This window comes from Pseudopodoces humilis, chromosome 8 (genome assembly GCF_049639895.1).
Source record: "Pseudopodoces humilis isolate 2021_Gansu_Grassland_sample_001 chromosome 8, ASM4963989v1, whole genome shotgun sequence".
Classification (NCBI taxonomy): domain Eukaryota; kingdom Metazoa; phylum Chordata; class Aves; order Passeriformes; family Paridae; genus Pseudopodoces; species Pseudopodoces humilis.
Window position 1 is genome coordinate 7,814,402 of NC_142207.1, and position 25,994 is coordinate 7,840,395.

The following is a 25,994-nucleotide window of genomic DNA, read 5'->3' on the forward strand; positions in this document are numbered from 1 at the left end:
ATTTTTGTGTTAAGCTATGGAAGTGTGCACGTGGCCACTGTAATTTACTGCACTTTGTCATGGAACCTGGAGCTCAGCTGCTCAAAATGAGTGATCTGGGTACCCTTTGCAACAAAGTGAGCAGGGAAAGAGGCGCAGACAAGGCAAATGAGTGGCAGTGAAGAAGGAAAAAGGAGGATGAGGAGCCCAGACTTGAAAAATAAAATTGAAAAATGGTACACTTGAGGTAAAACATTGGTGTGTCAGTCAGAAGTCATTAGCAAGCTGAGAAAAGTTAACTGCAGGCTGTTATTTGTTTTTGCTTCTCCAGTGTGTTCTCACACCATGATATAAAGCTGTAACTTACACATTTATGATGTATGTACTATGCTGTATGTCTTTGCAGAAGTGTGTCTCATTTCACAGTTAGAAAACCAGATGAAAATTTCTTTATTCATTCAGCTGTTATAAAACTTGTCTCCTGTATGATTTTGAGGAATGTAATAGTAGTTTTTAACATGAATAGAAATGCTTCAACTGGAAAGACAATTTCAAAGGAAGGATTTGCTTGCCATAAATATTAAAAGTTTGTTTAGTTTGTCCAATTTTATAATAAAATGGAAAATTAAGACAATGTTGGTGGAAACTCATGCTGAATTATTCTGTACACTGTTCTGAGCCTGAGGAAATTATGTATTCATTGCTGAACATTCATTTATATCTACCAAAATGTTGGTTTTTCTCTCCGTCTCTCTTACCTCATCCAGATTTATATATTTGAAAATAACATCTACTATCAGCCTGATGTAAAGAGCAGCTCATTGCGCCTGACATCCTCAGGAAAAGAAGGAATTATTTTTAATGGAATTGCAGACTGGTTATATGAAGGTAAGCTGGATGAATATATCTGTTTATTAAAACAGATGAAAGGTCCTTGTACAGACCCAACAGCACAAATCTGTTCATTTCAGAAAATGCTGAGGTTGGGTTTGCTCCTTTCCCTTCTCATTTTCCTACAAGATTGCCTTTATATCTGCTCAGTCTTTGTGTTGGCTGCTGGTTTGCATATAGCAGTATTTTCTGGGAAAGAAGAATTCATTTCCAAGCTGAATGTTGCACATGAACATTGGTAACATGCAGAAGTGAGCAGGGAAAGGGCTCAGTTTGATGCTTTTAGGGGCAACAGTGATGATCCATTTGCAGTTAGAACATCCCCATAGAAGAGGAAACCCAAATTTGAGTGGGGGGTAGCTCAGTCTGTCCTCTACAGCCAGTGGCACAGAATGTTTCTCTCTGCACCCAAAATGCTTTTAACATAATGATTAATTTAAGGAGAAAAAAAAAATTAAAAAGGGAGGAGATTATCTAACTTGGTATAACTGCTTAAAATTAATACACATTTCAGCTATTTCTATGGGACTCATGTGTTCCATAGATAAATAGCTTGGGGTTAAATACTCAGTTACTAGAGGTATAGAATTTCTTGTGTGAAGAGTTTTTTTTTAGGAATGGTGTTAATGCCACACAGCATGGAACTTCACCTTAAAAATGGTCTATCCACACTTCTTGGCATTGCAGCAGTTATGAGCAAACAGCTCCTTGTGGGGTTTTTTTAAAATCTCTGCCCAAGTGAACTCTGAATGGTAATTTGCATCCCTCAGCCTGTATCTGATAGTTACCCACTTCCAAGGTTTTCTTTTGTTTTGAAATGTTTTAATGTGACAGCACATTTCAAAACAAAAGAACATTTTTTAAATGGAATATCATTTTATATGCACTTAATAATCCTAAAATCTACCATGACAGCATGCAAATTGAAGAATTTAAGCAGATACAGCTCATTGGAGTTGATGGAGTTTATCAAGGTTTTGCTAAAACAAAGTGAAGTTAATAGGGGTTGCAGCCAAGAGAAGCAAAAGTTGTCTAGTTTGGGGCTAGAAAGTTTTTGAGGTGTTGTGGGAGATGATGCCAAAGCCTTCCTCATGAGGCATGTCCTAAAGCCTTCTTTAAGTGAAGAAGCCTTCTTTGCTCGTTATTTTCCATGGTTTTTAACCCCAAGTGGGATGGTGCATTTCCTGACCTGCAGAGGACTTGCTGGGGTCCCAGGGCTGCAGGCAGGCAGGGAGGGACCCCTCCTCAACCCCAGACACCGTGGAAGCCACGGGAGGGGGAGTTGTGTCTGTGCATTCTGGAGAGCCCCAGTGGCTGTTGGCACAAAGGAACACACTGCTCCTTTCCCATTAACCTACAGCACTGCTCCACCTTCAACAGAGCTTTTTAACAGCATCAGAAGCTGAGCAGGCTGAATATTGTCCAGGTGAAGTTGAGAGATTTTCGGTTGAATCGAGCACTCTTCCTCTTCTGACCTCATTTGTTTTCTTTTATCATTTCATGAGTTTGTTATTAGCATTTTACCTTACAAAGCATTTGGGAATAGCTTTTCTTTGTGTGAATAACCTTGTCTAAATGCAAACAGTAATATTTTAAAGCAAACATAATTGTGATATTTTGCTATCTGATATTCACCATTTGTTCTCTGCTCTTCTCCTGTGTAAAAGGTTTTAGTTATCCAGCCAGGGAGAGAAGCATGACCCAGAATATATGACTTTGAATATAGGTCCCAGCTTCATTTCACCTAACCTTAGATAATTCAACCCATTAAGCTGCTTCAGAACCCTCAGAATCCGATTAGCAACTTGGAGAGTCTCTGTTGACAGTTTAAGTAGTTTTGTTAGGTAGGCTCTCAAATTAGGTATGCAGTCAGACCTTTTCCCTTAGTACACTATTCTCAATTAGTTTTCCAGCCAAATTCTTCAGATTTAAATACAAAATCCTTGCTAAGCAGGCCAACATATCAAATACATAATGAAAATTCTAAGTCTTTTCACAAGTGGAAGCAGAAGACTTGAGCAGGGAGAATTTGGAATTGCTCAGGAGCTGCTGTACTGGGATTCCAGGAGTTTGGGTTCTGTGCCTGTGGCTGTTTCTGGTTTGTTTCTTTTGACTGTGATATACAATGACAACAAATGTAATGACATTCTTGATGAGTGACATTCTTGAGAATTGGATTAATTTGGAAAGCAAATAAAATTTGGATAAAAAGAAAAAGTTTGGTTCAGATTTTCAAATAGTTTCACTCCAGAAAAACTGAACTTCCCAAGAATTAAAGCGGTCCACTGGACTGAGACAAGAAAATCATAATAATGCACTCCAAAAATTATTATATGAATATGACTGTGTGAAGATCTGCATGTTATCAGGTTCCACACCTCAGAGAAATCAGGTATACTGAAATTCTGTATTAAGAGGAGAAGAAAAAAAAAATTGGAAATCCCAAAAAATACGCCAAGCCCCCAAATTATTTAAAATTTGAGTAAACACATGTGTTGGAATGCAATAGAAGTAAGCATATGTCAGTAATAATCATCTCTCACATTTATGTGATTTATTGATGTTAGTGGAAGTATGCATTTGAGGAAAATGCTTAAAGCTTGGTCCTTCAGTGTTCCTTGTTATCCAGCCATTTAACCCAAGATGACGTGAAAATAATGAAATTACAGCAGACACATTTCAAGTTGGCACAGGGAGAATAACTTGGTGCCAGCTGAACAAGCTGGACACTGTGTGTGAGGTTTTCTTATGGACCCTAAGGAAATCTGGTTTTGCAGAGGAACTTCTTCATTCCCACATTGCCCACTGGTGGTCTCCAGATGGGGAAAGATTGGCCTTCCTGACCATAAATGACTCTCTGGTGCCCAACATGGTTATTCCCCGCTTCACGGGAGCTCTGTATCCCAAGGGAAAGCAGTATCCGTATCCTAAGGTAAGATGAGTGGAAATGCAACCCCCATCTCCTCCTCTGTGTTCACTGATAATATTCAGCAGTGTGAAAAGAGTGTTTCCAGACAGGAACAGAGGCTGATTTTGTTCATGATGCTTTTCAGGAAATAATAATTACTTTTTTTTTTTTTTCCAGTAGATTATAACACCTGAAAAGAATCTATCGGGTGAGGGGACAGCAGAGAAACTAATTTGGTGTAATTTCATCACTGATATTTGGCTGGGTAAAATCAATCCAGCACCTAGAGAGAAGGGTAATGCATTTGAGGGACTGTGTAGGGAAAAGATCCAGCCCCAGCTGTGTTGGAGTCAGACACTCTGTGTGCAGAGCACAGGGCAAGTTCCTTCACAGGCACAGGGATCTCAGTAGGCTGTGCTGTTACTACTAAATGTGACAGACTGGCATTGAGTAAGATAAGCCACAGTAACATATTTTCATGGCCATCAAAAAGAGAAAAAAAAAGAATTAGAACTATCAGTGTTTTAGAAGATTTAGAGGAAGGTTTTTAGATTTGCTTCGGAAAGTGAAAGAACAGCCCAGACAGGGGTAATGCCTGAAATCACTCCTCATTTTCTGGAGATTTTCTGGTGAAGTGCCTCCAGACCTGTTGCTTTGATCTTCCAGCTGATCAGTTTATCCAGCCCTTGCACACAGTTTCAAAGTGGCTGGGTTCCTTTCTGGCAGGTCCACCTCTATGGTACTCCTCTGGCATTTCAGGGTAAGTTTATTGAGAGCTTTAGAAAATATTCCTTGCTATTCCTGCTTCTGTTTTCTGGTGATGAACCTCTATTCTTGATGTCTGAACAGCTAGAATGTACCAGGTACTATGAAACAATAACATACATTAAATAAATAGAATATCTTTGTACTATGAAATAATACTCTGAAACAATGAAACAGCAGTAATTTTAGGGGTAGGTTATATTCTTGCATTGGCAAAAAGCCTTGAGTGACAGAGCAAAGAAAAAAAATAAGGAATATTTTTAAGTCAGCTTTATAGACGAGAAACGAGTAATTCCATTTCATTAGCAATTCAGCATAAAAGTGATACACAATGCTACTTCAGTAATCTCATTAATGAAAAAACATTATCTTTATTTAATGTCTCCATTTAATACAAATTTAGCTACTCGTTAAACATCATTAATTGGTAATGAAGCTGGTGGTGTAGCAACAGACATTACAAAATAGATTTGGTCCTTGTTATAGAGTGCAACCATCAGAGAAAATTATAACTAGGATTAAAAAATAAAATGAAACACACATGTTTTTGTAAGCACTGGAACATGCTTATCTATATCTGTGTATATGTCATACACACAGACTCTATTCTTAAAAAAACAAGGTTTTAAAACGTTTTGGTTTTTTTTCCTAGCAGTGTTAAAAACACACAAATGCCACTTCTTTGTCTTCCATAGTACTCAAATATGAGCGGATAGAGCATTCAGACTTTATTTTGAGATAAGCCAAATTTCTGAAAGGCATTTTTGGGTGTATTTCAGCCTGTGAAGAGCCAAGTATACAACTTTGTCATTTACTATAGTAAATCTGTAGAATCAGTGATTTTTACCTTTCCTTCCAGTACTAAGCAGAGGTCAGCCCCACTGAGGAACACATTTTATTTTTTGTAACCCAAGGGGGTTATTTAGTGTAATTCCTGTGACACAAAGCTGAAACTTGGGGTTGGCATGTCTAGGACAGGGGTGTGACAGTAGCACCTCCTTGCACCCATCAGAGCCTCTCTTCCTATTTGCCTGTTTCCACTGCTTTCTCTCCATCTCAGGAACATCCCTTAGTAACGAGCTGTGTTAGGGAAGAAGGATGATTCCCACCTCCCTGTAGATCCTCAAGATTTATCAGACTCTTCCCAGTGGATATCTATCAAGCTGCCACGTTATTCTACTTTAGCCACAAGAAGCATTTTGTTTCCCTTGGAGCTGGCCTGCCAAAGCAGCTGGCTCCTGGTCCAGGCCGGAAATTGAGATTTTCAGCTCAGCAAACAAGGGAAGGAAGACTGAGGGAAAATGGTAAAGAAGAAGAGAGGAGGGAGTGGAGGAATGCTATCCCAGAGTGAGGTAGTGCAGCTTTTCAGGAGAAGGAACAATAGCATCTGAAAATGGCATAGCTGGAGGCTGGATTTACCTGCAGATTTAGGAACTGACTGTGTTTTGGCAGCTGACTTCACTGAACTTGGCAAAGCCACTTCTAGTGCTGGTCACTTGCTCTGCACAGGAAAGTCTTCCATCAGTAAAGGGTGGTGAGAGAATCACTCAACACTTCATATTTTCATCTGTGTGATTCATATGGCTATGAAATGAATGCTTCAGATTTAAGATACTTGAACTTTAATAACTTTTCATTATTATAAAGATACTGAATTATATTAACAAGTGAGTCTGCTTAGGTGTCTCTGATTCAGTGCCTCTAAAAGTCCTATTTATTTTTTCTTTTCCAAAGGCAGGTCAAACAAACCCCACAGTAAAGCTGTTTGTAGTTAATCTGTATGGACCAGCACATACCCTGGAACTGATGCCACCTGACAGCTTTAAGTCAAGGTATATAATTTCATGGTGAAATGTTTTATGGTAATTGTTCCCAAAACAATCAGGATGTCAACAGTGGCCACTTATTCACAACTGTTGCAACCAATCTTAGGCTGGTGTAGCTCTCTTCTACACAAATGGAGGTACTCTAATTTATTGCAGGAATAATTTAATAGTGAATTATGCCTTGCAATTATTAGTGTCAACTGGAATGCTTTCTGATTGTGTTAGTAATAGAAATTACTTTGAATGAGTCGAGCATTTTGAAGTATTTTCTTTCTACTGATGGGCCACTGCTGAAAAACACAATAAAATCTGCTGCTGCTTGCTAACCCTTCCTTAATTTAAACAGTGCTATAAGTTCTGAAAGAGATTTCTTGCCATCAAGATCAGCATCTTCAGTCTCCTTATTGGCATTAAAGTTGAACTTAAAGTGTCAGAAGGCACAGAGAAGTTAAGCAAGAAAGTAGTGTATAAGAAAAGATCCCCAAGAAACAGATTATCTTGAAAATGTTCAGATGTTATGGTTTCACTTCAGGGTTTTCAGATTTATTCTGTCTCCTCAGCAGATGCAAAGTAATAGTAGACTCAAATTTAAATGTTAGTATCTTAAAAGTTTTTTGTTTTTTTGAAGCTGATGCCAAATCTCTGGAGCATCTTTGCCAGTTCTTGATAAAGATATTGTTGTTGATAAAAAATTCTGGCTTGCTAGTGCATGAGAAGACTGAGTAAATCTATTTAAACCTGTGGGAAAAAAAGTTAGTTTCTTCTACATTTTAACTATTAAGGTATAATTTCCATGCTGATGGAAAATCCATGCTTAGAAATTCCATGCTTAGAAAGATTGTGTAATTGTGAGACAGTTTTACTGTAAATTGTGAATTTGACTCTGGATTTCAGTAACAGCCTTCACACTGGTCATCAACCCATATGAGTCTATATATCAATATATAGAGGTATGAAAAATGTGCTTTAAGCAGGCTTTTCTACAGTGAAAATCTTTGAAATTTGTAATGGTTGGGAGTTGTGTTTTTCCTAAAGTATCAGCTTTTTTAGTAAAAATAGTAGCTACCTTTAGCAGTCAATTTATTTCACTTCATTTCTCAGCCTTTCATTATGGAGTTATTGGTAAATAGGTCATGGGTGTTTTCAGAATTAAAATGAATGGTTCATTATCACATGTAGTTATAAGGATCTTTCAGGGCAGAATCATTTTAGAAATAGGTAATGTACAGGTCATAACCATCTGCTGTTATGGAGAGATTCACTCCTACACAGAGAAACCACAGAAATGGGAAGGGAAGGGGAAAGAGGTTCTGTTAGTTAACCTCAGAAAGTAACATTCAAATTCTCAGCCTGTCCCAAATTGTGTCTGGTGTAGGACCTTTGAAGATATTAAACTGTTTCCCTGATTTTTAGGACATCTGGGAACTTGATGTAAGATTGAATCGATTAAATGAAAAATTCAATTAATAAATCCAATGAAAAATTAATTTTCTTCTTTTAGGGATCCTGTAAAGGTGCTTGGTAATATTTCCCAAGTCCTGTTCAGGCTACTCTGATACAAAGATAGGGATAACACTTGCAAATTTTGCTCCTGAAAGTTTCATTCTGTAGAAAAATTTACCACCTCCTGTGCACTGTTAATGCCACAAAGGGACAGACAGTCTTCCTTCAGATAGCTGGTTGTATTTCATGAAATTACTGTTTCCCCCTTGGTGCTTCCATTTCACATGTACAGTTATGTTTTCTTCAGTGACAAACATTTAATATGAAGCTTGGGAACACAAACTGACTGCTCTCCTGCTTGTGTCACGTGGTGTCACGGTAGATCTTGTTTTACTTGTGCATACATTTTTGCCCCTCAGTAAGATTAAACACTTGTTACAGAAAGGAAAAAAAAAAAAAAAAAGTAAATATTAGACTCAGAACACACTTGAAGTCCCCATTTCTTTTTATCATTCTGGTATCCAGATGTGCAGCTATCTGTTTTACCAGAAGTCACGTATGAAAGCCAAAGGAATCTGTGCATGCTGGGCTGTGCAGGTATGTTCTGCAAACTGCACCAGGCTGGGTGAAGCTGCAGTGAACTCCTGTCTCCTGCCTCTCCTGTGTACAGCCTTGCAGCTGCTGCTGCTGCTCAGCATCTTTCATCTAGTAAGGAGGCTTTTGAATGTATAATTAAAAGCCTGTTGTCAAAGAGTAATGAGATCTTTATCAGTAATAGATTAAGAGCCTAATTATATTTGAGCTAAGCCCCTTGTTTTAAAGGGGGTCTGAGTTTTTTCCAGACGAGCTCACTCCACTGCTGCACACAACTCAGCTGGACTGCGAGAGCTGCCAGCTGCCAGCAGGGGAGAAGGGAAGGAAATAGCTGGGCTGGGATGCCAGCCTGCAACAGGTCTGAACATCCCCAGCCTGCCAGCCCAGCAGGATCCTGGGGGGAGGGAGGAAATCCTGCACAGCACGAGCCCAGGAAGCCTCATGTGCTCAGCCAGGGTTGCTGAGGGACAGACAGTTTGGCCAATATTATGAGCTGTTTGTAAAAACAGAAACAGAAACACATTGATAGTGAGAGGCACCTCCCTTTTATCCAGAAGTCCTTTTATACAATACTTGTTATTTTATAATTTTGAAGTGGGCTCTAGTAGCTGCACTCTAATATTACAGATATTACAGAACTTTATTTTTTTTTTTTTTTCCCTTTGGCAGTAGTATTGGATTATTTTGAAAAAATGGGTGTTGTATGAAGTTATTTGTTGTAGGCTGGCTTCTGTTGGAATTCACTGCTTGCTTCTAAGCTGGCTGGAAAGTACACAGTTCATGTGCATTTGCAAGTATATGTTTCACAGTCGGTAAAGTTTGTATATATATACAAAAATTTTCCAGGGGAGGATCACACTGAAGGACTGAGGCTTCCCACTTGTAGGAACACAGATGCTGAACATTTGGGGTCACTTTCTCCATCCTTTAGTAGTGGCACTGTCATGCAGTACAAATTCAGCATTTGAATGAACTGCATATATTAGATTTTTTCTAATGTCTAATCTGAAATATCAATGATCTGAACATTGTGTTTTCAAATGTTTTGCTTAGGGAATATTATATCACCATGGTCAAATGGATAAGCAACACCAAGGCTGTGGTGAGATGGTTAAACAGAGCTCAGAATATCTCCATCCTTACAGTTTGTGAAACCACGACTGGAGCTTGTACCAGGGTAAGTTGTTTGTGTTTTCTATTTTTTTTCCCAAGGTCTCTTTTCAAGGTTTCTTCTTCATTTTGTTTTCATATTCAGGAAAAGATATTTGGAAATCAGTTTGCAGATGCAGTAGTTGCAAGCTGAATATAATTAGTCAACAGGGAGGAAATGGATGTGAGAAAATTCCGAATGTGGTGAAATGAGTTCATGCAATTAGCAACTTTGAGTGACATTTTCAGAATTACTAAGCTTTGTTCATACATTAGCTTCATTGGAAGCTGCAGTTGCTGAACATCATGTACTTGGGATATAGCTAGAGCAGTGACAAGCTTGTCCTCTGACAGATATTTTCAGCTGACTGCTTTCTCCTCTCTCCCCCTGCAGAGTTTCGTTTCAGACCTTTCTGCCTCTCACTGCTTACATACACTTAAGGAAAAGGTGTAAAATTCTTATAACTCCTTCAAATTTGATCACAGAATTAAATAACTTTAGGGAAAAAAAATAAATTGTAAGGCAACAGGGATATTTCATTTTTGAATGTGAGCCAAACTGAAATACATTTTTCTCTTTGAATGCAGACACATTCCACCCCTGAACCCAGACTTTGACTTCTGATGCTCCTGCATTACATCTCCCCATTTTCACAGTCAATCTTGCATCTTGAATGCATTTGGCTGCTTTCCCATTCTGAGTCACAGTCTCTTCCCAGAACCAGCTAAAAGTATAAATATTTTCTATACATGCTGATATCAGTACCAACAGATGCTCCAAAGCAGAGGGTATAATTTGGCAGTGTAAATGGTTATGAGTGATTAATATTGGCCTCTGAGTCACAAGGCTCCCATCAGTGCTGACTACTGAAGTCAGTCATATTGAAGTGTTAGAGATTATTTCCATGCTTGTCTCCTTCTTTTGCTGCACGCTACAGGGTGCTTTTCCTCCCTCAGAAACTATGACTGAATCCCCAAAGTATGGATTAAGATTGTGACCATGGAGATTTGATTGCTTTCCACCGGGTTTCTGTGGGCCTTTTGTCTTTTTATTAAGAAAGTTGGTCCTGAACCACTGCAGCTGCTTCTGAGAGGGAAAACTTTATGTTCTCCAGGGTCAATTGGACTTGTTGGAAGTAGGTATCCAGGGAGCTGTAATCCAGGACATAATGTAAGAGAGAAGGACTGAGAAGTCCCACTCCAGAATACTGACAGTGCAGCAAAGGACAATTTTAGGGGGTGAGGAATGACATTAATGTACTCTCACTGTTGTGAGCACAGCCCAGGCCCTGCTCATCCTGCAGGGTTCCTACACTGCACCCTCTGGATAAGGTGATGCTCTTGAAATCATTAATGCATGAGGAAAGGCTAAATATTGTGAGAATTTAGCATTTTATCACACCATTTGATTTCATCTGTAAACCCTGTTTTTTCTCCCTAGGATGTTGCACACATCAGTTTCAAAAAGGAATGTACAGAACCAACTGCTGCAATAGCTACAGATTTTCATTTTTCAGCCCATATACATACAGATTCTTCTATAGCTAATAAATTTTCATGACTTCACTGTGACTATGACAATTTGCAGCTGTTGATGTATATTATATATTTTTTCCAACAATGTGTGCATAATATTTAGTTGTTTTGTAGGGGTGTTTTTTTTTTCAGATGGCATGATGAGAAATATGAGTATGAACAATAAAACTCAATAATTTGTTTTTATTTTTTTTCTCATCACTAATGCCATGCTACAACCCATTAAAGCACAGGATTGTGATTTGAAAAGGTCTCACAATTTGAGCTTGAAGCTGGCTGTTTGCCCAGTGTTGATGAAGGACCTAAAATATCCAGTTGTCAGATGATGCCTAGAGGTAAAAAACAAATAGAACTGCCTGTGTAAAGCTTCTTGATAGCTAATCAGAAAGGACTGAAATGGCATTCTTAGTTCCCCTGTGGTATTCTACCAAAAACTCTGAATAAAGCAGCTGACTTTGTAATTAAATTATCATTTGTTTCAAGTGCCAGCAAAGAGATGAGATTGTAACACAGTAGAAAAAATCCCCATGAAATAGCTAGAGACCTTTTGCTGAATGTGGGAAATATTTTTATCTATAGCTATTCTATAAAAACAATTTTTTTCCTTTTTTTTCTTTTAGAAATATGAAATGCAGTCAGACCTGTGGCTTCCTAAACAGGTACAGCATAAATGCTATTTCTGGGTGCATAATGCGTAATTGCTTCATTGCCATTTTTATTTAACTGTGTGTTATTTTATAAGCTAATAAAATCCTGAGACACCTGTGAGGGTTTTGGAGGCAATATTCCCTTCAGTTTCTGGTCTGTCTGGATTCAGTTCAGTAAGCATTTAGATGAACAGCTGATTAACTGCCTAAATCTGGGATGGTGGAAGACAGACCAGATGAATCCCATTCCAGGCATGTCCTACTTACTGTGATTTGTTTCTGATTTAAAAATGATCACACCAAATTCAAGCAGAAGGAGTTCAAAGATTAGAGGTCATATGGGCTATAATTGGAATGAGAAAGTAAAATATTTCTAAATTCATACCCAGAACAATATGTTTAACTAATATGTCAGCTAATTATTCCACTTTCATAGCTTCAGAAGAACTGTCCAATAACTGGATGAAACACATTCTATTTAAACTACATTTCAGGCTTCATTTTGCAATGTGCAAATGAGAAATCATTTTAACAGGAAAAAAAAAAGAAATGCTTTTATAGCCAGCCATTTTCCTTTAATATTTCTGTGCAAAGCCAGACATGGAGAGATGGTATCACATCAGGCTACAATTTGTGGTAAAACCCTGATTCAGAATATCACTTCAATGTGCTTATTTTTTCCATACAAGTCTATCAAAATCAGTGGGTGTTAAACATGTACTCTGTGAGTCCAAACCATTGAAACTTTTGTTCTCCTCCTCAGCAGTAGGAGTTATCTCTGTCGTTATTTGTATGTCTGTAAAGGAAACTGTCCCCCTGCATTGGGAATGAGATTCCCAGAGCTTTCCTGGTGAGGGAGAGTTCTGCAAGGGCTGTAAGCCGTGCCTTAGCACAGGATTGCACATGGCATGAACTACACTCAGCTTTAACCGCCACATTTTCGTTAAACGTAGCAGAATATACTTAAAACCTAAGGATGGTTTCTCCAACTGACTTCTGTGCAAAACCAAGGAGACAAAAAGCTTTAGGCTGATCTTTTGTTAAGAGGTGTAATGAAAAGTGTGCCAGACTGCCACGATGTTACATTTGCAGAACGAAGAGCCCGTTTTCTCCAAGGATGGCAGCAAGTTCTTCATGACTGTGCCAGTGAAGCAGGGCGGCCGTGGCGAGTTTCACCACATAGCCATGTTCATTGTGCAGGTAAGGCTCTGCTCAGGCTGCTTTTAATATCCTGCTGGTTATCTGGGACTTTTACTGTGGCCCAGGGAAAGGCCTGAACCTCAGTTTAATCACAGCACTTGTGTCGTGGTCATTTGTCCTGCCCAAGTTGTCTCCCTGTGAAGTGGGACGTATTTATAATTTTTTCCAGAATAAACACTAATACTACCCTCTCTGTGTACAATATACATGCCTATTTTTAAGGAATAAATATTTTTAAATGTTTATTCAGAATCTGCTCTTACACAAAACAGGAAAGGGAGGCAATACCCAAACTTAAAATTTGTGTGAAAGTTAGGACACTTTTATTACCCTTTGCAATAGTTTTTCAATGGCTTCCATTTCCCAGGGTCATTACTTTTTCCAAAGAAGAATCTGAAAGAAGATAAATTTGCAGTGTGACTTTGAAGGTCACCAGTATGAAGCTGTGATGAACTAATAAAGGAAATTATGCCCTGGAACAGAACACTCCAAGGCATCTATTTAAATCATCAGAGCATTAATCCAGGTGCTTTAGTGGAGCCATATGACATAGGAGGGATTACCAGGGTACCCAAAACATCAAAATAGCAGATTTGTGCCAGGCAGTTCTGTTACCTGCCTTTATTACAGTGTTCTGGTATGAACATTATTAAGTCTGAAATATGTTCACAGAGCACTGCAGACAGAACAACAACAAAAGAATTTTAACGACAGTTTAACCTGAAGAAACAAGAACAAAAATACTCCTTCACTAGAGTAAATCATCATTAATATCAGGAAAGAGTCAGTGAAGATAAAAGGGATCACAGACATGTCAAATTCTATTTCCTAAAGAAAACGGTAACTCAGATGACAATCTGGCAAAGATGTATTGATATAATAATAAAAATTCACACCTGAGCAAAACCATTTAGTCAATCAAGTCTTATTTTGGTATCTTTCACAGTATGAATAAGTACCTTTAAAATACATGAAATAATAATCAGATCTGGATCTGAAAGGTCACTTGCAACATGCCCAAGGATGTTACAAATACAATCAAGTGTCCATTAACCTTGTAGGTGCTGCCATTTCTTGCTACTAAAAAGCCCAGGAAACTTGATCCTAATTCAGGAAAATATTTAAGCAAAGATTAAGCCCACTCCTATTCAATAAGGTAATTAAATACATGCCCACTTTTAAGCACATCTTTTAATTCCAGCAGAATAATGTTTAAAGTCAAGCTTATGTTTCAGAATTTACTATTCTGTCCTTTTCAGGCAGAATTAGAGCCCTAGGTACTGTACAGCTCCAAAACTAATACTTCTATTTTGCCTGCCATCAGCATGAATAAACAAATCTGAATGTTACCACCAATGACAAATTCAGCTTTGAGCATGTAGCTGCTCCTGAGAAAGAGGAAATGTGATATCCCATGTATCAGCCATTATTCATCAGTAAGCAATATTCTGCGTGGTAATGGGGCTGATACAGAGCAGTAAAGGGCAGGAAATATGTTTATATGATGTGTTTTACACACTGCATTAATCTGATTGTCCATTATTTCTAAAGCAAACACAGAGGCATAAAAAGTATATTAGCCGTTGCACATAAAGCCCTTTGTCACATTAGATGTTTGTCACACCTTGTGAGAGCCACAGCAGCACAGCAGGTGCCCTGCAGAATTTAAAGCAGTCAGCAGATCCCCAGTACCCAGATGGTCACAGCATTTCCATGATGGAAAAGGGTAACTCCAGAGTCTGGCACTGGGATTCTCATCCCTTCTCTGGTGCCACTCAGTAGAGACATCAGCCCATTGACAGAAATCAGCTTTCGTGTGGAGGAAAGTTACACAGAACCAATGTGGACCTGCAGGGAAAAAGAAGCAAATTTTAATGGCTCTCTTTAATTTAATTAAATTCATTTCTCTCAATCTTACAACAAATGTTGGTCTTTCTCAGGCTGCATTTCTTTGCCTGCACTTCAGAAAAGCACATGTCAATGACACAAAGCACATTAGCAGAGGCATCTAATTAAATCTTTATGCAGGGAGAAGTAACTGTCTAAAAGGCTACTGTCTATCATAGATTATTTACTGTCTGAATGTAGAGGGTTGGATGTGTGGGTTATTGTTTTCAAATGCTTTTAGTAACTTATGAAATATTTAAAAGAAACTAATCTCAAAATGGGATTGAATCATGTCTTATGTATCTAGACATTTCTTTCATGGAGTTTTGCAACTCTAGAAAGTCTCTTTTTTTCCAACCACAAAATAAGAATTATAAAGTAACTTTAATGGATCAAGGCGATAACTTTCTGCAAGCTTCATAAATTATGTATTACGGCTGTAACCTTGAAAAATAACCATGTTTATTAACGCTTGGCTGCGCTTTTTATTGCTGTTTCTTGTTAGATTCTGTGATCTTAATATTTAAATATCTGTTTCAATAGCTGCAGCTTCTCTCTCTCTCTAGAGAAGAAACAGTCACTTACACTAAATCACTAATATGTATTTTAATCATTGCTGGAGACAGCACTGAATATCAGAACCTTCCTGAACAGGGAGCCCTCAGCATAAACATATGTACAGCACCTAGCACGATATCCTGATGCCGTTTGGTACTTGCAAGGCTTTTCACTGTGTTGCTACATCATTCTTTCCTCACGGATCTGTTAGAAAACAGATCAGTTCCAAGGATCTGTCTTGTCATCTCAACAAGTCTCATGTGTCTTTGAGCATTTGCTTCTTTTTATTTATTGCTGCTGTTGATGTGGAGCCAGGGCACAGTTCAGAAATACATGGATTTAAAAAAAAGGCCAATCTTTTTGCCTTTATGACTTTTTGTAGGCCTTATAACCACTGAGTATCACCTCTGAAATGTTGCCTTTTTTCTTTATAAAGTTTGTCTTGAATTTGAAAACGAATATGTGTATCCAGGCCAAGTATAAAAACCCTAGTATAGAAAAATCCACATAAAGTACATCCAAGCTGTGAGGGCTGAACTTTTAACCTTCAGCAGGCTGAGCCATGATTTTCCCTTTTGCAGTAGGAAACACCCTCAGATGAGCTTCTCACTTAGGTTTTGTTGGTTTTAACCTGTGTCTGATGAAGAGTCTGCTGCAATTTCCAGACAGAATTGGTTTTACCTGCATTTCATCCTGACTTCTACTGTTTGTTGACATGGGGGCAACTGAAAGAAAAATTGTGCTGAAAACAGATTATTTTAATGACTTTGAAAGGCTTATAGATGGGAGAGAAAGGATAAGTGAAGTTCAGGCCTGTCCAAAGGTGAGGTTTGTGGTTTAAAGATGTTATGTTGCATAATACAATATAAATAAATAAAATAATTATATATAAAATGTGTAATTAAAGGTAATTATATTGCATTAAAGTTTAAAAAGCTGTAATCAGTAATGACATGTGCAAAGAAGAATGTAGCAAGGTGAAAGTTAATGTTTTCCATCTCTCAACAGGCTAAAAGTGAACAAATCAGTGTGAGACACCTGACATCAGGGAACTGGGAAGTTATCAAAATCCTGGCATATGATGAAAATACTCAAAAGATGTAAGCACTGTTCTCTTCTTTTTTGGTAAAAATATTCAAGTTATTAAAGTTGAATCCATTTAACTCAAAATTATGCATCAAGATTTCGTTCATTTTGGAGCATTACCATAACTTTGACACACCTGAGCACGTAAGGTACAGCTGTGAGACAATTCATCTGCTGTTCTTTTCCTAAATGCTTCTTTATGCGGAGGGAAGGATTCACACCATGATATCACTCGACTCTGTATTTTTTTGAATAAAAGGAGTCAACACACAGTGCAGCAGTAATAACATTTTGGTAATTTCTTTCCTGGAATCCAGATGAGAAGTCGTAGTAAATTTTGGTGCTTGGTTAAACATCACACCTTTACTGCATGAGGTCTCCGAGTTTTGGGGTTCTGATCCAGCTTCATAAATTCAGATTATTGGTAGATTATCAGAGCTCCTGATTCTCACCCACAGAGAAATCTTTCCACAGCCCATCTTAGTGTTAGAGTGGAAGGAAATGCAATGCGTATTTGGTGGTTTTGGGGAGTCTACAACTGACACAAAATATCTGAAGGCTTCACCTGATTTCAGTGGATCTTGATTAATTTTCACTTCTATCTGTCCACGACAAAATATGCAGAAGCATATCTAATTCTCATTTGCTTTAAAATAAATGATATTTCAACAAGAACATTTTTGAGGCTCAATAGGTCCCATCTTTTCCACTGGTACCAGAGAAAACCCTTTTTAGACAAGTCTTTCTATGGGTTTTGAAAATATATCCATAGAGAATTTTCTGGTACTTCTGCAAGGCCCAGGGGTAAAAATGAGGTCTGGATGCACTCAGGCTGCAGGGAGGTGACAGATGTCACATGGGCTGTCTCAGCCACTTGAGGGGATTGCTTTGCTCTCCTTCTGCCTGTCAAGCAGAAACTTTGTGGGGATCTCATCAGGGAAACACCAAGGCCTTGTCTCGGTGTTTTTGCAATGTCTCTTTCCACCTATGCAAAGTAGATAGGAAAAAAAGTTGGTTTGCAGCTCAAAAAGGCTCTCAGATCTCATAAGACTTATTGTAATATATGACATAATTTCATTGTGACCTCTGTCTACTACTTGGATTTATATTGCAAACTCTTGGAGAGAAGCAGAAACTTTCTCTTTGGTATTTTTAATATGCAGAAGTGTCCTGGTTGCTATTGGAGCTCCTGGGCATGACAGGAATTAGAGCCATGAAATCCTGTTTTCATCACTGTTTTAACAGGAAATTGTATAGCTTCTGAAATAACTAATCTGTATATTGGATCTAAGTTTAATCTTGGAACTTGGGTTCATATATAAGTATTTGATCTCCGTGGATATTTGTGAATTTTTAATTTTTAAAAATGTTACTTATGGTGTCTCTCTCCTCTAAACACTACCCAAATCAGACAGTTTACCAAACTGAGTTTAACTTTTTTCTTCTTTTGGATGCAGTTATTTCTTAAGCACTGAAGAGTCCCCAAGAGGAAGACAGCTGCACAGGTAAGAGGTGCATGGGGCTGTGGTATCAGCTTCTTCATCCCAAACCATATGGTGCTTGGGTAATCATTTACATCATGTAAAAATTTGTATGCTCGAGCTGCAACAAGGAAAGAACCACAGCTTCTCAAAATTAAAATTTCCAATTTCTAAAAAACGGAAGAGTTTCTAACACAAAATGTTTTCACCACTTACATCTTCACTAGTCCTTATAAACATCTAAAGAGTTAAACCTAAATACAAGCATTAAACATGACTGTGTTTTAAAAGTAATCAAAGTTTCCTAAATAAAAATATTTAGAGGGTTTAATCATGTAACTTAAAGTGTGGGGGCAAATCACCTCATCTTCAGCACTTAAATCTGAGGTTAGTGAAGTTTGCATGGTTTCCTACTCATGCTGATGTTACCCCCCAGCAGTGTGAGTTATTGCAGTGCCAGTAGTGCTTTGGGCAGCTTTTGGATCCTGCCCACACAGCCAAGTTTACTTTATTGTATTTTGTTCCAGTGTAAAATTCTGATCATTTTCTTCCCCCAGTGTATCAACAGTGGGGTCATTGAATCGTCAGTGCCTCTCATGTAACTTCTTGAAGGACCAGTGCACATACTTCAGTGCAAAGTTCAGCCCCATGAACAGGAATTTCCTCCTGCACTGTAAAGGTAAGGCAAATGCACAGGGTGCAATGCTGTCTGCTTCTGAATTAATGCATTCCCTTGAGAAAGGCGTTAGTCTGGAGTCTAACATTTAGCTCAGCAGTGGATTACTCAAAGTTCTGTACAGAGCCTGTTCTAAGACTGCAAGTAAAGGTGTTCTGTGAAATAGATAAATTATGAGTGATGTCAGAAAGCTGCTCCAATCCTGACCCCTATGTCCAAGTAAAGGGCATCAACTTCCATCCACTCTAAATAGAAATCCTTCACCAAAAAATCCAGAATTTTGGTGATGGTACTGTGGCTTGTAATAGTTTATTATTTTATATGTTGGGATTGATTTTGTGTGACTATACCTAGTTAAAAAATGAGGTCCTGTGTTCTCTAGCAATGTCTGTACACCCCCATAATTATATGTATGGGTATACCTACCAAAAAACAGCTGTGTTTTAATCCCCAGAGACAGATCCTCTATATCAGTGCAATTGTAATAAATAACTCAGTGTTTTACTGTTAGCTGCATTTCAGTAGCATTAAATGACACCAGTTGGCTTCAGAATTTCTGTATAAACAAAAAATTAAAACCATCTCACACAGAGAAATTTATAACCTACACACAGGAAATAAACACTGATATATAAGTGATAAAAACAGGGTTCAGAAAAGCAAGAGACAATGCATAATAAATTACATAGTTGTACATAATAAAGTGCCTGTTGTCCTTGAAACTTGCAAACTTTTACAGACACCATTCCCCCAGTATGTTTTCATAGCTAGGACCAGAGTACAAAGAGTAGAGGACAAGTCATCTGAAATACATATGAATAGCTCATTTTATATTCATGTTGTTTCTCTGTTTCTTTCACAACTCTACTTTTTTTTTTCCCCCCGCACAAAAATAAAATACCTTCTGACTTGAGCATTGAATGTATCCAAACAAAGAAACTATGAATAGATATTGGCTAAAATAAGGGGTTTGGCTTTGGTTTTGTTGTTTTGGGTTATTTTTTTTGTGGAAATGCACCTGCAGTACACAGCTGATTAGAAGAAGAATGTTCAAACTGTATGGTTTATACATGGTTAAATCTGCAGCAGAAGTCATGGGGCAAATCTTGAGGTCCTTCTCTGAGTAATGAGCTCCTCATGCTTTAGGCAGAGTTTTCCCTTGTGCTTGATGTAATCCCTATGGGGTAATTCTTGCAGAAGAGAGGGCTGATAAATTGGGAAGAGTTTTTTGTCCTGAATCAGCAATGTGCCGGGGTCCAAAAGCATCTTGTTGCTATTTTAGCAAAGTATATTCAGCCTGTAATTTTTAATGTGCATCTTTGATATAAAAATGTGGATGCCAGTAGAGGGTTGTGCATGTGATTACTCACAGGCTCACGACTTTCAGTGACTTTGGCAGTTCTCTGTTGGAGCTGGAAAAGCTGCAGATCATCCTCCCTAAATTAAACCTACACTTCGAGTTGCAGTAGCCTGCCCTGAGCTGTAGATGTTGGGATGCTAAACCACTGTCATTAATTTTTTCTGCCTCTAGCATTAATGTAGGGTTAGTGCTGGCTGGGAGTTACTCAGGATCTTCTCCTGTGTTTCCTCAGAGCTTGGCAGGTGCAGCAGCAGCGTGGCCCCCGTGTAGTGCCAGTGCCAGGGCTGGGCATTTGGCAGTGTCAAAGTTGATGGCAAGGTCACCTAAAAAGCTAAAACTCTTCTGCTTGTGAGAGGATGAGGTAAACTGCTTCGAGGAGACAAATGACACATCTACTGAGTGGATACACACTTGTTTTCCTGCAGCAAAAAGCCTTCACCACATTGTTACAAAAGCAATTTGCCCAGAAAAACACTTGGGGGACTCTGAACCGGTTGGATCGGTATAAGTTTCAATCCTTCAACCTCCTGTTTACCCACAAGCACCTTTATTAGGATAGTTCTTCCTTTTTAGTTTCCCTCAGCCAGGAGATCTGTCTCATTTTACCAGCTGTATCCATCTCCAGAGACTCTCCTGAGTGAGGAGTTATTTCTTGCCTGGTAGACGGAGAACTGGCTCCTCAGCATCTCAGTTTTGGCAAGCATATCTTTGCACTCATTTCCCACACTGCTTGTGGATTTTTTCCTTTAGCACTTCACAAACACTGGCAAGATATTTTTCTCCCCACTCCAAAAACATAGTTTAGAGAGGTAGTAATTGTTTCTCTCCTTTTATACAGCAGGAAATAAGCTGTGGATTTGGGGTTAGTGATAGGAGGTCAATGGGAAATCCAAGTGCTGTGCTTTGTTCTGATGCACTGTAACACAATGCTTGTGATACAAATTTGCCCTCTTTTCCCCTCTGATCAGCATTTTAATCTACTGCAATCTCCTTTTTTTTCAAAATGTCATCATCCTTCCATCTTTTAGTACGACAAATAGAGATAGGCTGGAAAATGCTGGTGCTTTCCCCTTCAGAAACAGTCTTAAATAGGAATTGAAAGCAAAGTGACAAATTCAGAAGACATAAAAAGAGCTGGAAATAAAAACAAACCAAAGCAAAAGACACATCTGAAGAAATTATCTTCTTAGAGAGCTAAGGCAGAAGGCTGTGATTTGTCAACAATCTACCTGTAAGCTTTTTTGTCAATTGTCCCCCTTGAGGGAGAGAGTGAAACTGATAAAAATCTTCAGTGAAGGCTGTGAATGTCATCATGCTATTTATTTCAGGTATTTATATTTCCCTAGGCTCATGCCATAATTAATTGAGAGCGACAGCCTCTCAAAACACATAAATTAAGCTCTGTCTCTGAACTCTCAAGGGGAATTGTTTTTTTCTCAAAAAGAGAGTTGTAGCTCCTAATTTCAAAGGGTCCATGCCTTCATCTGCCATGGGGTCCTCAGGGACTTCAGCTTTTCTGCATTGTTCTTCCTTGCCCAGTGATGACTGAATGCTTGTAACTTAAACACTGAGGTAAAAAAGAGCTTCTCATGTGTAAGTTCCATGTTGGGGGTGCGGACACAAGATTTTCTTCTGCAGGTTTAGACTGGTGGGAACCTTCAGAGCAGGGACAGCAGACTCAGCCACTTCTGGGTGTGCTGAATGCTTGGTCATGCCAGTTTCACATGCCACCTTGTGCATTTGCACAGTAGCTGTTGAATTATTCCTGATTTTCAGTTTCTTAGTGGTACGATGAAAATAACGTGAAATAGGATTAGACTATATCACACCTAGATTTAGCTGTGATGTTGTTGGTTTTGCGGAGTTGCCATATCAACGGAGTTTCTTAAACAGATAATTATGTGAAATATATTTTTTCAACACCTCTATAGCTTTTCCACAGAGAAAATAAGTGGATGTTATCATTAATTAATTTCCCAGTCAAGGGAAGCCTGAAGTTTCAGAATGTCAGACTGTTATATTTTAAACAGTACTGTTAAGTGCGTCCATAATTTTTTATTCTTCACTTAAAACTAAAACATGGAGATTATTAAAAAAAAATAATTCTCCTTCTGGGTGCAGGGTCTGGGCTGCTGAACAGGCAGAAGGCAGTGTCTGTTCCACACCTGGTTGGTCCTGTAGCCCAGCCTGTGTCATTTCCAAGAGGTACCAGTGGAGTTCCTGCTGTGTTTGAAGGGAATTGTGTGTATGGAGCTTGCAGGATTCTGTCTTACCAGTGTGGCAACTGGTGCTCCCATTCTTTGTCACTGAACTACAGAGTACAAACTACCTCACCCTTCCTCTGTTCTTCTCTCCTCAAAACAGGACCAGGTGTTCCAGTTGTAAGTGTGCACAGGACAAGTAATACTTCAAGTGAGTATACCTCATGAAATGAGTCAGTTTTCTTATTGTCCCTAATTTCTTTGGGGAGTGTGGGAGAGGAAAAAGTAAGCACATGAAAATGTCATGCTAGTGCATGAAAACTAATTCATGTAAAGTGCTAGTAATTACTTTTTAGCAACATCCACATCAGCAAATGGTAAGGAAAGCCATTAATCAAATAACTAAAACTTTTCCAGATTTTCAGATATCTGTTGGATTAAATGCACATGAATAATCTTCTGTTTACACTTGAGTAAATTAGATGGCAGGTTGCTCTTCATCCTTTTCCCTTCCTGTGTAGATCATGCTGCCATTGCAGTACACCTCCTGAATTTTCTGAGATGTTTTTAAAGTTACAATCCAATTATGTTGGAGTCAGGTACAGTCCTCAGATGATTGATCATAAAAGCTGACCTACATATGGTGATTTAGTCCTTCTATTTCTGAAATCAGAACAACTCCACTGACATCTTCAATGAAGACAATCCAGTAATAAAGGCTTTTAGGGAGGGTATTCTATACCTCTGTTTGTCAAGCTTTACTCATTATTTTCTAGTGTATTGATGCAAAATCTGTTATTGTTTCCTGGCTGCTGAGAGACTTTTTTAGTGGAAAACTGTCCTTCAGCACTTGAATTTTCCTGGTGCTGCAGCAGAGGTAACAACTCCACCACCTCCAGCTCCACTGTGACTCCACTGGTATGGAGATGTGGATTGCAGGAATGGGGGACAACTTGTCATTCAAAAGCACTAAAACAACTCTTATATAGCCTCATTTCATTAATTGGATTATCCCCAGGATTTTTTCCAGAATCCAGAAATGCTGAACTGTACCTGTCTGCATCCCCTTTGTCCTGGGCCAGTCACTGTTCAGTGGAGCTAATCTTATATATTGAAGTACCATCCTGATAAATAGTCCGATGCTAAGAAGTCTTAATTAATATCTGCACTTTAGTTTTGTTGTTTATTTTTTTTTAAATGCCATTTTTTGTGTTTGCAAAGCCCAGTGCCACAGCACACCCAGGGCAGGGAGTTTTATCCAGCTCAGTAAAGGGTAGCTATTGCTCAAATAAATGTGTTTTAGACTTCTGTGGAGCTTCTCAATTCCATGAAGGCAAGCTTTTGCTCTTTATTACCTGCATCTAAAGTACTATGGAGTGTGAATTACTGAAATAGAGATTTATGTGCAGCACCTTGGAGTAAAATAAAACAAGTCAGGATAGAGGGACGTTGTTTGTTGTAGCAACAAAAAGCCAAATAATAGGAGAGATAATTTACCATTTGTGTTTCAGTACAAGATTAGATTATCCACTTCAATTCATAAAAGAATGATTAAGGATTATTTCAATTATTCCATCCTCAGACTATAATTATACTATTTTGGTTGGCTGCCCGGAACAAGCATTCTCCTCAGATTATCTGTTTTGGCCCTAAGTGAAGAGTTTATTATTTAATTAAAAAAAACTAAATTTTGGAAGCAAGATTGGTAATTTGAGTTAAAAAAAAAAAGCCAAAACCAAAACCAACAAATTAGTCATTCTTTCCTGGGTAAAAGGGTTGCTTCAAATTAGTCTGCAGCTTTAAACCAAGCTGATGGTCTTGCTCTTGGCTGAAGTGCAGAAGATAAATGAGGACATTAATTGTGCTGGCTAAATATTGCCCTGGAATAGGTAATGTTGGGGAAAAGGATGTCTGCATGAGATGTAGGATCTTGCCCAGCAGAGCAGCCTTGTGCTGCAACAGCTGCTGTTAGGATTTGTCAGATATGCTGATGTTCATGATGGTCATCAGAAATTTCCTTGGTAGTGCTTAATGAGAACAAAGACTGCCAGAAAAATGAACTGGATGTGTATCTTTTTGAATTGAAAAGTAGTTGCATTATAAAAAAAGTATTTACAGAAGGAATTAATTTGTGAGATTAATTGCAAGCTTTAATTTGCGAGATCACTGCATGTTTGTCTCTTTTTCTCTTTTTTTGAATCTTGATTTATCTCTGGTGTGATGATTCTCCATGCCTTTCAACATGGTTTTTCTTCTTGCTTTTTAGAGTTTTATATTTTGGAAAATAACCCTGTGTTGAAAGAAGTTGTTTTTAAGAAAAAGAGTTACAAGACAGAAATCAAAATGCTTCACATTGAGGACTACGGTAAATCTGGCAAAATTTTATTTTAGCAAGCCAAAAGCTTTCTTACAATGTTACTGTTTTTCATCTGTGTAACTACCAGCCTTTAATGTTTTGCTCTTTTCTTAAAAGAATTCCCATTACAGTTGTCACTGCCAAAAGATTTCACGGATCGAAACCAGTATGCCCTTCTATTAATAATGTAAGTATCTGTTTGGAATCACTCAAAATAATAAAGAATTACTTCATAGAAAATATTTAAATCTGAAATTAGATTTTTGTTTGTTTGTTTGTTCCTTTTGTAGGAAAAAAATATCTCATGGATTTGGGTTGAGAAATCAAAAGGCTTGTTCTTGGGAAGATTTTGTGACAGGTGCTGTCTGGTAGAGATGCCTGGGGTTTTTTTGAGCTAGTCAGACCTGACTGTGCTTTGCTGTACTTTCATGTTTGGGAGGCACTGATGTTTCTGATGGTGTAGCTTCAAGTAGCCCTGCGGTGTTTCCTGGACCCTGACTGATCCTGCCCACAGGATCTCACTCAGAGCATGTGCTCCTTTTTATCCCTGAGAGGAATGAGTAGAGCTTCCAGAGCTTCTCAGTTGAGATGCATGAAGCAAAACTCCTTTTAGGAACATCAGAATGAAATAAAAGTTACTTTTGATCATCGGTGGTTGAAGGCATGATGATAGGCGTGATCCAAAGTCTGTTGATTTTTGTAGAAAAGCTGCATGGGAGGAAGATGGTATTCCCTGGAAACCTGTGCTGTTCTTTTAAAAGGAGATGGGGTGCGTGTTTCTTGCAGGGAGAGTCAGCCTTTAAGTTGTGTGTCTGCACATGTGTAGCAGAGGAAAAGAACAGAGTCATGAGTGTGCTTGAAGCCTCCATGGGAAAAGTGGTGATGGCCAGCTCAGGGCATCACTCCTTTCTCCACCCAAACTCAGCACGGGTGGAGAGAGCTTTCCTGGACCTACGGAGCTTCTTCCAGTCCCAGCTGGAAAGAACTGATGGGAATTTCAGTAACAGACATGTAGGAGTGGGCTGCTAAAGTCATGAGAATGCCACGTTACTGAGCTGTGTCACCTGGAGCAGATATCTCCTCAGTGACAGCACAGATCCTTGTTCTTGGATGTGAGGTGTTTATAGACCTGAGAATGATCCCAAATTCTTCTGCTCAGATCAGAAAACAGGACAGAAAGGCACAAGCCTGCTTATTTCTAAGCCCAGTTTGTGTTTTAAAACTCAGAATTTTCAGTTATAATTATCTGCAGTTGTGGAAGCTCTATGCTTTAATAGGCTCACAAACATATTTTTCTTTTCTTCTGGAAAACATGACACATGGATTTTATTTCATCTTTGCAGCATTTCCTGGCATGATCTTGGAGGCATGATCATATTTTAAGCAGCTCTTATACGAGTGCCAAAGGCAAACTGTCTCCGTGAATTGACCCCAGCAGCGCTGCAGGGACT

General features: G+C 38.6%; 1 protein-coding gene across 3 annotated transcripts in view; it reads left to right on the plus strand.

Moving 5' to 3' along the window:
- Positions 1–25,994, plus strand: part of DPP10 (dipeptidyl peptidase like 10) — a 435,737-nt gene that overhangs the window by 392,610 nt on the left and 17,133 nt on the right. For all 3 annotated transcript variants that reach the window (XM_088058794.1, XM_005519624.3, XM_088058795.1), the window contains 12 exons: positions 747–867; positions 3,648–3,802; positions 6,278–6,375; positions 9,460–9,583; positions 11,712–11,750; positions 12,831–12,938; positions 16,392–16,483; positions 17,927–17,974; positions 18,508–18,629; positions 22,351–22,398; positions 24,454–24,552; positions 24,661–24,730. In XM_088058794.1, the coding sequence (XP_087914920.1) occupies positions 747–867; positions 3,648–3,802; positions 6,278–6,375; positions 9,460–9,583; positions 11,712–11,750; positions 12,831–12,938; positions 16,392–16,483; positions 17,927–17,974; positions 18,508–18,629; positions 22,351–22,398; positions 24,454–24,552; positions 24,661–24,730 (1,124 nt within the window). The remainder of the gene's footprint in view (positions 1–746; positions 868–3,647; positions 3,803–6,277; positions 6,376–9,459; positions 9,584–11,711; positions 11,751–12,830; positions 12,939–16,391; positions 16,484–17,926; positions 17,975–18,507; positions 18,630–22,350; positions 22,399–24,453; positions 24,553–24,660; positions 24,731–25,994) is intronic.